The sequence below is a fragment of the Mizuhopecten yessoensis genome, unplaced genomic scaffold (assembly GCF_002113885.1).
Source record: "Mizuhopecten yessoensis strain PY_sf001 unplaced genomic scaffold, ASM211388v2 scaffold10945, whole genome shotgun sequence".
Taxonomy (NCBI): Eukaryota; Metazoa; Mollusca; class Bivalvia; order Pectinida; family Pectinidae; genus Mizuhopecten; species Mizuhopecten yessoensis.
The window spans coordinates 382,998-397,101 of NW_018408800.1; the positions used below are offsets into that span (position 1 = coordinate 382,998).

The 14,104-nt window shown below is 32.7% G+C and overlaps 1 protein-coding gene across 2 annotated transcripts in view; it reads right to left on the reverse strand.

Annotated features, from left to right (window-relative positions):
- Nucleotides 1-2,355: 2,355 nt before the first annotated feature.
- LOC110463936 overlaps nucleotides 2,356-14,104 on the reverse strand; it is a 14,517-nt gene continuing 2,768 nt past the window's right edge. For both annotated transcript variants that reach the window (XM_021518894.1, XM_021518895.1), the window contains exons 2-12: nucleotides 12,963-13,130; nucleotides 12,578-12,682; nucleotides 12,181-12,235; nucleotides 11,825-11,928; nucleotides 10,601-10,721; nucleotides 10,109-10,175; nucleotides 8,990-9,017; nucleotides 7,092-7,266; nucleotides 6,600-6,735; nucleotides 5,540-6,057; nucleotides 2,356-4,889 (exon numbers count right to left, since the gene is read on the reverse strand). In XM_021518894.1, the coding sequence (XP_021374569.1) occupies nucleotides 4,778-4,889; nucleotides 5,540-6,057; nucleotides 6,600-6,735; nucleotides 7,092-7,266; nucleotides 8,990-9,017; nucleotides 10,109-10,175; nucleotides 10,601-10,721; nucleotides 11,825-11,928; nucleotides 12,181-12,235; nucleotides 12,578-12,682; nucleotides 12,963-13,038 (1,497 nt within the window). In that variant the 5' untranslated portion in view covers nucleotides 13,039-13,130 and the 3' untranslated portion in view covers nucleotides 2,356-4,777. The remainder of the gene's footprint in view (nucleotides 4,890-5,539; nucleotides 6,058-6,599; nucleotides 6,736-7,091; nucleotides 7,267-8,989; nucleotides 9,018-10,108; nucleotides 10,176-10,600; nucleotides 10,722-11,824; nucleotides 11,929-12,180; nucleotides 12,236-12,577; nucleotides 12,683-12,962; nucleotides 13,131-14,104) is intronic.

A 14,104-nucleotide genomic window follows, 5' to 3' on the forward strand; every position in this document is an offset into this window, starting at 1 on the left:
AATCTTATATTCTGAAATATACCAAACACAGCTCACTACCCTCTTTATCCAATAGCACCACTCAATCAATTGATTTAACAATTGTATATACAAAACCATGTATATATCACACACAACCCTGTCATATGTATGAAGGACGGAAACAAGATTGAGAGAATTAACAGATAGCATATAACTTGGTAAGGAAAGCAAAATAATGAAATTAATTTCTTACTTTAAAATTTACAATTTTCAGTTAGCTTCTTCCTCTCTTAACAAAAATAAATCAAATAATTATTTATTTACAGATGTTTTTGCTCAATTCTACAAATTAATTTAGTGATAATCGAATATTTAATAATTCTTTAGAGCAGCTTCAAAATTCTAGATGAAGGGAAAAAGAAATCTGTTTCGTATAAATGTTATATATTCTAAAGACAATGTCGGAATAATATATACATGTACAATTCTTGTAATTTTTGTAAATACATTCTAGCAACATAAAAATTAAGAGATCTATTTCCTATTCAGCCAAGAAACAAACTAATATAATGGTCTTGAGACACACCCTAGAAATAATCTTGAGACATAACAATAAGTTCATTCATCTAAAGATAGTCAATTACTCCTTCACTTTTTAGAAAGTTAAGTCCCATATCTTTAAACAAAGATTTGACATTCCTCTAACATCACGCATGCTTGCTGAATTTATTTCACAATACAACTACCTAGAACAAAGATCAATAATGCAATTGTTTCATCCCAAACTCAAATAGCAATTAAATGAATTGATCTTCCTCAACGTCACTACAAACATTTAAAGTGGCGAGCCAACTTAACACCTATTGAGAAGCAATGGCAATCTTGGTTAAACATAATTGTATATCAATTTCATTGTATAAAGTATCATGCAGATAGCTCATGTAATTTTCTTCATAGTGTATACAAAATATATAAGATATCAACCTTTTTCTACGATATCTTACATGATATGTCGTAAGACATTATAACAGTACCTGTATATATTTTATAAGATACCTTAAGGTTACATTGTATATGCTACTTTAAAAAACATACCTCCTTCCCTAAAGAGTTCCCCACTTAGATACACTGTTGAATACTGTTTTATAATCAAAGTGATTTAGACATTGTTAATTGGTATCAACTTCACAACAGTTATTGTATAAACAACATTCAAATGAGTCAAACAACCCTATTTCAACATTTTTAAGGGAGGTAACTCTAAACAATTCATGGTATCATATGTAGAATACCCTCACCAAATACAAGAAAAAAGGTGTTTTGCATATCAGATTGCTCAACAAAATATTGCGTTTAATTTGTTTTCTTGAATAAAATTATTCACAACCTTCAAGTTTTTCTATAACAATGATGATAAGCTTATCCTGATGACATGTGAACACATGTGTAAGACAACATTCATGGATACAGTGCATTAATCTGCAAGCTGAGGAAAATAATCTCTACAGGAATTCATAGATATATAATAAAATTCAAGCCCCTCGACCCTGATTGACTCCGTTAACGAGCCTTGTTAATGCAAATAAATCAGTAATGGAATGAAAATTGTATACATGGAAGATTAAAAAACCAGTGCCGAGATTATTGATACACCTATGTGATATGCTGCTGTATTGACTATTACTTCACAAATATTTCATTTTAATATTAAACTATTACGAAATATATATTACATTAATACATGTATACCTTATATAGAGGATAAAATCGTTTAATACATGAGATTTTAGTATAAGGCACAATAATGTCCATTAAATACTAAATACCAATTAATAACATAGCATATGAATATATTTTACACCCAATAATATGCAGCAGGAAAAAAATCCAGAAGAAATTAAAAAGACGATATAATGATTGATAAGACAGTATGGATATTTATTAGCTATTTTTATTAAAACAATTAATTCTTTTCTAAAACTTATTTTATATACATTCTAGAATATTAACTTTACTTAGAGATTAACAGTCCTTTTGATAATATCTAACTGCGTAAAATATTTATGGATGTATTTTAATCGGCAAGAAGTGGAATTTGATACTTGACAACTGAAGTATATATTTTCCTAGTACAATTGGCAGAATGCACATTATTATGAATATTTTACAAACACAAAAGATCTTAAGCATGAACATTATCAGCATTATCAGATAAAGAGAGAGAAAACTGGTAAAAATCATGTAAATTCATTTCAAAAATAAAGAAAACTGGATAAAACTTAAGGAGTAACAGAAAATTATAGATGATCAAAGTCTTCAAAATGGAACTTCAAAAATCAATTGAGACAAAACAATTGCAATAAAAAGAATGTTTAAATAGGTCTACACCCTACTTGGCCAGCCAAGCCTTATATTTCGCATACAATTATGTCTGCACAATTCCCATACTGAGACCAATTAGTATACTTATTCTTGTATGAAACATTGTTAAAAATCTGTTAAAATAAAAAAATAAAAAGTCGAATTGGATAAGGTTGAACATCAAAGAGGAAGGTTATCGTAAAAACAAACACTACATTATTTATTTAATATTACTGGATTTCTAACAGAATTCTGATGTATAGATAGGAAAAAACATTAATACAATAGATTTGCATTATTCATGTTCATAAAACATCAATATTCTTAAACCTCCTTAATCTTGCTGTAGTTTGAACTTTCTGAAAATAACCTACATTGTAAATTTGCTATTTAATTTTATTGTATTGATATTATTTGAATATTGATTTAAGTAAAAACTACAGTAAATTTCTAGGAAATCTACAGTGCAAACAAATCCTAGTGGTGTAGTAATAAAAAGCAGTACAATTTCCAGAAAAGTTATACATTTTATGAAATATAGTTAAAAAGTTTCTTCATTTTATATTCTTAAAAAATCAATTTAATATGTATCATTAAAAATTAATATGATAATACATTGAGTTATATTTAAAAACTATATTAATGTTTAGTGCTTGTAATTTAGATACAACTGGATTAAAAGAAAACATTTTCTAAATCATATTTCACATTTTTACATTAAAAAAAATCAATAAATTAAGAATGAGACAAAACCCATGCATATTTAACAAGCAAGTGTCAATATAATATTGTTAAAATATCTGAAACCATCCTACTAACTTGGCCCCTCAGTGACTAGTGTTGCCACATTTTGATTAATATGTATATGTACGTTAGCACTGTTTAAATATGATTTTTTACATCTAAATCCAGTTCCGTAAAACTTTGTCCAGTATTATGTGACCCAAGTAATTACTTTTTTTGTAAAATAAAATTTGGAAGTGTGTTATAATTGGTACAGAATGTAAACCTAGAAACACAAAGTCATTATCAAAATTTCGGACATTAAAATAGAAGGAATTGACAATGTACAGAGTACAGTATATATCAATGTCAAGACACATCCAATCTCATATAAACATAACCCAAAATTACATTTCTGACATCCACTACAAAATTCTGTTCAAATGTTCCAATAAAGAGCTTCATATAACATATCTATCACAGACTTCAATCATAAATGGAAGGACACTGAGAAAGACATTTATATGGTTATATCAAAATTCAGAAATTGATTTGTAAGAAATATTAGAATTATTTTGAGGTTAAACAATGTCACAACACATATAGGTCACGAAGGATGGTTATCAAAACAGAAGAGAGGAAACCTTGAAAATGATTCCCAGGGAATGAGATCCAACATGCTATGTATCGTATCATAAAAAAAGGTATTGTATTTATACATGTGTTGTGTTGTATAGTTGGTATATCATCCCAGTCCTGTATATTGCCAAAAAATCTTAAATTCATCAACATTCTAAAAGAACACAAATAAGTCAAGATGGTTCATTTAATTAATGGTTTGTACTAATGATAAATTTAAAAAAAAATCATTCACAATGCAACATTCCTAAACAAGGAAGAAGGAAATGGTCAGACATACAAACAGATATATTTGCTGTACATATAAATAGTATGTCTGTCTCGGAAAGAATATCTCCTGTAAAAGCTGAAAAAAAATCAGACTAATATAAACCTGTGATTGTCAACAAAGGTGGGCCCCTGGGATTTCAGTAGAAATAAGCGAAGCTATGTGTAAAAAGCTGTCCTTTTTGTACCACTCAAGCTCATCAAACTGGACATCAAGTAGAGTAAAAGATTCTTATTATGGTGAAGTGAAATAATACAACAATTTGCAAATAATATAAAAAAAAGCACCAAATAGTTTGACAAAATAATCTGAACTAAAAAATGACTTATTGTTTTGATTTATTTCTTATGGTTTTAGCTCAAAACTACAAGTAAGTGTAAATTAATGTTGAAACAAAACAAAGAAATAGTTGAAAATAAAAATGTGAATTACTCCATATTGCAATACATGTATACCAAACAATTCTAATAAGAGAAGCACATGACATTTTAGACTTTTCCTAAAACAACCAAAATAAAATGAAAAAAAATAGGAGATATGAGACCATGAATACTGTAAACAGAGTTTGCAAGGCAGTGTTATATCTGCCATTTTCACATTTGATGGTAAATCTACAAATTCAGCATGATAGCATATTTCTTTTGTTAAATATCACAACAAACACTATAAACTGAAAACCACAAAGTCAACGCCACAAGTGTGAAATAGCAACTACAGACAATACAAAGGTAGAAACGTTGCATCGACACAGGAATGTGACGCCTCATTGATATGTAGTATTGACACCATGCAAAATGTTGGTGTCGATTAAAGACAGCAGCGAGTTCAGACTTCCATTGGCTCTGTAGCATCCTTTGGGTCAAAGGGCAAAGCCTCATTATCACTGGAGTCACCTTCACCTTCTACATCCCTATCCTCTCTGTCTGAAGATTCTCGTCTGTAAAAAGTACAAAAAATCACATGACATTGGAACAAGTACAAAATATAACTGTATTTGCAAATGTGGTGGGTTCTCCTTAAAACGAATCCCACAACGTGGACAGAATTAAAACAGGGGTGTTCAATTCATATATAGAGTACTAGCACACAGGTTGATTTTGAAAATTTCTATCAGCCCAACTTTACATTCTTATTTAGTAAACATTGAATATTTTCACTCCTCCCAATCTGACCTTTGCTAGCTGCTGGCATCAATCCAGTGGAATTGTACACCCCCGTAAAATAGTTGAAAATTTTAAATTGGCAACTGACTTTTCATAATCAAAGAAATAGAACAATATCAAAATAAATACATCAGAACATTCATCATTTATTTTTAAATAAATATGATCTTGCTTTTAATCATTTTAGCAATTTCAGGTACTGAACGAGGAAAATGATGAAAGAATATATTTATTAAAATTTCTGTATAAAACATTTTTTATTTTCTTATAAATAATGAGTCAAATTAACAATACAATCCAGGTAGAATGATATATCTACCGGATTAACATAATACCAATCAATCAGATGAGTTATCTCCCTTTAGTAACTTTAATCATTAATTTAAAATATTTTCTAATTATGTTTAAAACATCATATACATACAATCCATCTGAATTCCCGAGTGAGGAGGAGAAAGACTGAGTGCGTGGAATTGTTGGTGCTAGGAATGTTGACAAGAGGTGGTTGCTACGATCACTATAAGAACTGGCAGGGGCGTATATTTCATGCTGTGGGGCTGGCTCATAATACCGTCCATTTGTAAAATAGCCCATAGACAAGTCACTGCCCTGAAGATTGTGATGTATATTGGTGGCACTTTTAGTTTTGCGTGTTTCTTTCTTGTTGGTTTTGGAGGTCTTTGGCTCTGGGTGAAAAGAGCTTCGGGTGGCTGGGAGGGTGTTGCTGTGGTATTCTATAGGAACTGGGGTACTGCTGTAGTACCCAGTGTCTGAGTGGCGGGACAAGGTGGACGGCTGTTTGCTGTGACCATTGGTGGCCTTCTGACGATGGACGTGGGGGATAGCATACTGGTGGTAAAGACTCTGGCGCTTTTCCTCTGGTACCTCAATATAGGAAATTTTACTAGGTGGGGCCTCCTCCGATGTACACGTTGTCTGGTCCTGTGAAAATTACATTACTTTGTTAAAATAAATGTTGAATTCATTATCAGACAAGCACAGAATTATTTTTTTCCTAATTATCGCTTTATCTCTATTTCAGTCATTATATTTATCGGTAGGTAAGACAGCAGTAGGTTTATTTCAAGTTAGCTGGACAGGAAGTAATCGGACAGGTTACCATTTCATAAACTCATGTAAATATTTTTCATGTACGTGTACTTCTATACCTTTTAAATGACTTTATTCTAACATCCAATCCATATATTTCTGTAGTATTTTTGGGGTAATTATAAAAATGTGCATAAGCGTAAACATGTATTTGTATTACTTTATACAACACTTTCAATATGTGAACATAGCATTCTAAACATAATGACTCCAAAGTAAGTTTAAAGGGCAACTTAACACCAAGATCACACAAGTTTTACTGAAAAAAGAAATTATTTTGAAGGACTAAATTTGTTTACTATACAGTAAATTGGCTGAGGTAAAATTCTGAAATAGTATTGAAAGCTTAAGCTAATTGATACACATTCACGAACCTGATTTTCTAACTGATAATCTTCGAGGAGTTGATGAGCCCACTCAAATAATCCGAGGGCATCAGCTGGAATACTGGTCACTGGTTCTTTCTTATGGAGCAGTACCAGTACTCGACACAGCTGGTGGATAACACCCCTAAGTCAAATAAATTTGTATATTAAAACTTATGCAGACTGAATACAAGAGAATTGACAAGTTACTGTTAAAATCAGACCAAATAACCACTATGTGGGCTGGTGACCAAGGCTACACTAGTCATTAATTGTTAGTTGACCGCTACCTAAATTTGGACTGGTGAACCTACATCAGTCATTGCCAGTTTACCAACATATATGTGGGGATATAAGGATCATTGTGACCATGGCTACACCAGTCATTGCCAGGATACCTATTTGTATGTGGGTAAACTTAGGTCCAGCATGTTGTCTATGACATTGTACAGATTCATTAATGGCTAGGCATTTTCCATGGCATTACCAGGCTATACCTACTTGTATGTAGGAACACGAGGATCTCCACTGTTCATAGCCCGGAGTTTGCGGCGGATTTGGTTGAGGAGCATCAGTAGGACCTCAGCCTGTGGGAGCAATTTCTCATATTCTGCCTGGTACTGGTCGCGGTCAACCACTCCACTCAGCCGGGCTCGCAGTGTGTCCACATCAGGCTCTGAAAGTGGACAATGGTTAGTCTTACAGAGGGGTTCACATATTGTACAGGAAACTAATAGTAATGATGGCTCTGATATATCACAACATATTTAACAGTCCTTTTTTGTTTATGTTTTCAGATATTATAAATTAAACAAAGGATTTTAGCTTTGGAGATAAAATACACTAAAACAAATGTAAACACAACTGAATCATAATAAATACATTTTCTTAAGAACAGTTTAAAGATATTAGATGTAACAATATATAAAAAGACTCTTTTCGTCATACGGTTATTACAGTTGAAAGTGAAAAATGGCTTTTTTTATTCAGGCTCATTATATTCAGATCACTTAAACATAACCCGATAAAGGAAACATGATCTGATATATAACAAGAGGTCCATTGGACCTGTATCGCTCACCTGGTTTTATATTTAAGTCATTACAACTGAATGCATTAGTACATTTTTATATGACATTTCCTCAAAACCAGACAAGATCTATGCTCTAACCCAACGGGGACCACAATATCTGACTTTCAACTTATCAGGGGCCTCCATTGATTTGTCATGTTAACAGATTTTGAAATAAGTAACATGTTATATTACAGGGTGTAATCTGATAATACTTTAATTTTCATTCAACTATAAGCTTTTATAAAGCTAGAAACCATTTTTTACCAATTTAAGAAAACTACACCATAAAATATAATAATCTAGCTGTATCATTTCTTAGGACCGCAGGGGTCAAATTAAGAAATGTTTGTTCTTCCTCAATAATGTTTTTGACCAAATTTTGTAAAATCCACTCGGGCAATTAGGGGGTATTAGCGACTTAAAGCAAAATATTAGATAATTTTCCTCTTTAGGGCCCAGGCTTCCTAGCCCCAGGTGACGAACTAGTCTCGTTTATTTTGGAAATGATTGCCCTACCCCAATGAAGTTTCAGAGCAAATCTGGTTGAAATCTTCTCTGGCATTTAGGAGGAGATGCGTTTTAAAGCAAATTTAAAGTTCCCCTTCAGGGCCCCCCCCTGGCCTTAGGGGTCGAACCAACCTCATATATTCAAAAAGTGATTGCCTTCTCCTAGTGATACTTCAGACTAAATTTGGTTGAAATCCTTTCTGGTGTTTAGGAGGAGATGCATTTTAAAGCAAATTTAGCTAAGTTCCCCTTCAAGTCCCCGCCTCCATGGCCCCAGGGGTCGAACCAACCTCATTTAATGAAGAAATGATTGCCCTTCCCTAGTGATGCTTCAGACTAAATTTGGTTGAAATCCTCTCTGGCGTTAAGGAGGAGATGCGTTTTAAAGCAAATTTAGCTAAGTTCCCCATCAGGGCCCCGTCCCCCTGGCCCCAGGGGTCTAACCAACCTCATTTAATTAAGAAATGATTGCCCTTCCCTTCTGATGCTTCAGACTAAATTTGGTTGAAATCCTCTCCGTCGTTGAGCAGGAGATGCGATTTAAAGCAAATTTTGCAAAGTTCCCCTTCAGTGCCCCGCCCTCCCTAGCCCCAGGGGTCAAACCAACCTCATTTATTTAAGAAATGATTGCCCTTCCCTTCTGATGCTTCAGACTAAATTTGTTTAAAATCCTGTTTGGCGCTTAGGAGGAGATAGGTTTTAAATAAAAAGTTGACGATGGTAGACAGACAACGGACGCTGCCCCACGGCATAAGCTCACTATGGTCCTTCAGAACAGGTGAGCTAAAAGCAGGTAGACATTTTTCGCATAACTTCCCATAACCCTTGTTGTCATATGTAGGGATCTGAAATTGCAAAATGACAAATATGATCATGTTTTGGAACATATCATCTGTTACCTTAGGATATTTACTATAAAAGACATGCTGAGATAAATAGTTGTATAGCCAATAAAACTATTTACTGTACCAATAATATACTTCATGATTTATTAATATAAATCTTTCTAGTATGTTAAACAAAGCTGAGTGATTCAGCAGCTAAAATGTGGGGAATTTATCATCCCCGATATCCAGAGGTTACGCTCACTTTCGCTATCTGCACCCCTGGAATATGTCATAGCAAAATTGAAGACTCAGTGTGCGCCACCTTGTTGATGAGACAAAAAGACTAATTTGATCCTTTGATATCCATCAAAAGGATCTCACAGTCACGTTATGGTCAAAATTGACAGGCTTTGGAGTCGGGCATCTCCCCTTTGTAATCTTCAAAGAAAGGACAGGTATCAGCCTAGCGATTGGTCAGTTGTTTTTTTACCCGAGACCAATCAAACAGCAATCTTTGGCCTTCAATTATGCTATGACATATTCCAGGGGAGCAGAGAGCGAAAGTGAGCGTAACCTGTGGATATAGAGGATGGGAATTTATTTAACACATGAAAACTGATAGCTCTTTACATTGTATGAGTTTATTTTCAATATACCGGTAAATCAATCCTATAAATCTAAATGGATATGACTTCTATGTATCACATCTACCATTACTACCAAGTATATCAGGAAATAATGATATATCATTAATATGTACAATCATTGTTTCACCATACCTGCCAAGTTTTTGAAATTTCCATGAGGGAGATTCTGCATGCTCAAAATTATAGCATAAATGAAATGTGTGTATACACCCCCTAGAGGCAAAATTACCCTTTAAAAGGACATATTTTGACTTGTTCTTTCAGATTATTATTAGATCTTAGAATTAAGGAATAGTTTAGCTTATTCACTGGTTGAAAATGCTAAATTTAAAGGTAAAAAATTGGGAGTCTCCCTCAAAAATAGGGAGGGTTGGCAAGTATGTTTTACATATATCTATACTTTCACAATCCACGAACAGCTAAGCCAATCATTATTATCTACACAGTAAATTAAACACTTACAGCTGTCAATTTTCCAAGTTGCATATTTTCAGCCTTGTTTTTTTGCTGCTGTAGATTAATTTTTTGTCTGAAATTGGGAAACCATACATATTTACATTAGAACACATGTCATTTATATTTATATACATATTCAAAGATAAAACAACAGGAACCTACCCATTAAACTCCTTTTCAAAGATTGATGGGGCAATTATAATTTATTTATGCCAACTGATACACGGAACGGATGAACGGAACTTTGAAATCTTTTAAAAGGCTTAAGATTTTTGAAACTATTATGCCAGCAGCATATTTCAAATGCCATCTCCGTGCCATATCAAATTGAAGGACCAATACTCGAGACCTTAAACAATTCAAACCTGTTTTATTTGTATATGATATCATAATAACGTCTTTTTGATTATCACCAAACCTTGAAAAGGGATAAAATCAACACAGGATTTATGCATAATGGCATATTAATGTAAAGTTTGTTACTGGTTATAACTCTACCTGTTTTTCCTCAGGTGGCAGTAGACTATGATGCCCATGATAAGACAGATGATAATGGCGGCTGACACACCGGCCGCTATACCTATAATGATGTCCAGGTTACTGTCATCACTCTTGAGCTCTAAAATAGAACAACCAATAAATCATTATCATGACTTTTTTATCCTTAATTTAGTAATTTGATATCAACATTAGGTTCATCTAGATAAAAGTATTGGTGGATTCAGTGTGGTAATGGTTGCTTCATCCTCCTTAATCGAACCGCCATGATTACTAAATATTTCATATAAAATTTCCCCTTTTTTCTGCAGCTATAATTCAATATATGCGTGCCCTCATTTTAAAAAAAATGGCTCTTTTTTCCATTTTTATAGATATTTTCTTTTTTTTCCAAACAGATCTTTTTTTAAACAGATGATATTTTTCAAAAACAACACATGTATACTTAAGGTCTTTATTTATGTATCATTTATTTAAACATGATTTATCTATGTAAGACTTCCTGATATTTGTATTGCACAATAATAATGATTGTTGACTTTATAGTGTACCAACACATCACACCTGTAAACATATATGTATGTACTAACTGACACAAACAAGTGAAAGAGGAAGGCGATTACACAGTACTAGGTAAGTACCCGAGGCTATACATCTGACAGTGAGCCACAGGTACCTGGGGTAGTATAACCACTGTCTGGGGTGTATATGACATTGACAAATACGTTGTACCTAATAACCTCGGGGTACAGCAGGTCACACACCACTAACCATGAATGAATCATATACTACATGTGTACAGATCAAGGTACTATATGTGTGTAGGTACCGTAAATAATGTATATCTCAAGACTTTTCATGAACAATTATCTGTACGTAGCTATTATTCTTTCTTTGATTTTATCACCTAGAATTGATCTCTAAAAACACAAAGAAATGACACAGTAAACATAGTTACTGTTGGTTAACAATATTTCTTTTACATATTTCAAAATAACTACGAAATATGAATTATAAATATAGAATATAAATTATGAAATTTTCAAGAAGTAAATATATATACTACAGTACAATTGATTTCATCTATAGATTACAGTGTAGAAACCTATACACATGGGTTAGAGACTTTTGTTATAAACGTATGTCTATGTGTATAAATATATACATAAAACATGTATCACATCATTGGATCTGAAAGGTCCTTGATAACAGACACAGACCTACCTGTACAAACACTTCCCTGAAGGTCTCCACTCTGTATTATCTTAGCCTCACCATTACACTTCGGCAAACACTCACGACTTTGCTCAGAGAGAAAATTTGTACATCTACAAAATAGAAAAGATGTATGAGATACCTCTGTATTATATTCTATGTGAATGACTGCTATTGAAAAGAAAGAAATGCTAGTACTGATACAATATTAATGAACATATTTATCTATTTTCATTTCTTATATTACCAACAATCCATTTTATATTAAAATTCACAACACATTTACTATGAATCACTCACAGTCATAGAACTTTTAAATTCGGAAAAGAAACAAAACAATAAAAAATTGATTCAGGGTAAATTACCTTTGGCATTTGTTTTCTGAATCACATTCTAAACAGTCCCTTCCAATGCACACAGCTGAAATCAAAATACAAATTACTTCTTTTTAATTCACGAAGCTTTATTCAACATTTGGAGATTATTACTTCATATTATTCCCAATTACTGACTTATCAGTAAAAACGTGTACAATAAAAAAAGTTAAGTTACTTGAACTTCCCTCTGTCTTTTACTTTCAAACATGAAAAATTAAAATATCAATGTGAATCAAACTTATTTTCAATTAAATATGTACCGATTTATTTTCCTTTACTTTGTAAATTTCATAAAAATATTTCAACAACTTGCTGCAAGTGGAAAAAGCTCTTGACCAAGATGTTACCAATATACTTTGCATCCATAACTTGACTAAAACTATACCTGTCTTGCAGTCTTGCTGGTTAGGATGAAGCTCATAGCCTGCAGGACATTCACATGTGAGGTTTTTGCACTCAGCCTTCCAACCACATTGGATTTGACAAACCGCTGATAAAAAATCAGAAGAGATGGATAATGTACTGTACATACAGCAATAGCCTACATGTATACGGTATACTGTTTATTGTTATTATAGAATCATGAGGGTTTTATCATAAAATATTATTCACTTTGTGACTGTCTTTGTCTTTACAAAATTTTGTGGGTTTTTTTTACAACAAAACCTGTATGTTTAATGTATGTATCTCTTGATGCATTCAAAAATGTTTGGCATTATAGCAACATTATTCTGGGGGGGGGTTCTACAGAAGTTGAAGATTTTACCTACCATTTGAGGGGTGTATGTTTAAACTCAGGACAAGGAGAACAGTGGAAAACACCAGCAAGGTAACCGAGTCCTTCATTTTGTTTCAGACAGCTGCTATACACTGGCAATCCTCATAATAGCCATACTAGCTGACATGGTATTGCTACACCCGAAATAAACAGGTTACAACTGAAATTGGAATAAATAGCATGTTGATATCAGTTTCTATCTGTTTGCTAATTACATTGCAGGTTTAAAAAAAATAAAAAAAATATGACATTTCCCAAAACTTTTGAGTTTTGACACTCTGATAACATTTTCTCTTTTTGTGCCAAATGCTGATGATAATTTCCCAATTTTGCTCAGGGGCTCCTTACGAAAACAGATTGCAAAATACCTGCATATTATAATACTTATATATATAGACTAATACATCCATTCCTTAATACTGTATGCATGCAGTCTTAAGATAATTTTTTGTCTTTCTGAGGCCAGCCGCATGCACACTTTTAAATATTCTTTTTTAAAGCCCTTCCTTAAACTTTTGGATATTTTTTTCATAAAATTTAAAAATAAAAAATATTTGAAATGTTCACTATCTTCATAAAATATACGGTTAGACCACAGTGTATGGCAAGTGGAACTGTACACCCCTGTGATCATGGTCACCTCATCATCACACGATCCCCAGGGCTAGAAAGTAAGGGTACTACATGTGTATAGCCTGATAAGTCTGAGAGTCAGACTAGTGAAATCTCCAGCTGGACTAGTAATTATTACTTATTATGTTAAATAATATTGGGTTAACAGAATTTACACATGGACTAGCTAGTAAAATTGGAAGCTACTAGCCAGACTGACTAGTATTTTTTTAAACTAATTAGATTCTAGCCCTGATGACGCTCAATTAAGTTGACTATCTCACTAAACTTAACTGTCATTCATGCACATGGTCATGGGTATTATTTGTTTTTGCTTTACCTTCTATGAAATTATTGTTTACACAAATAAGATGAGTTTAAAACAATTAAACCAACGGGATGCTATCTAAGCCCATGATGATACCATCCAACGTTTAATCAACATAAGTATAACAATCTGTATATAACAGATAACACAATAAGTACATTTGTACACAAAAAGTTATCAATTCTGATGTCGAA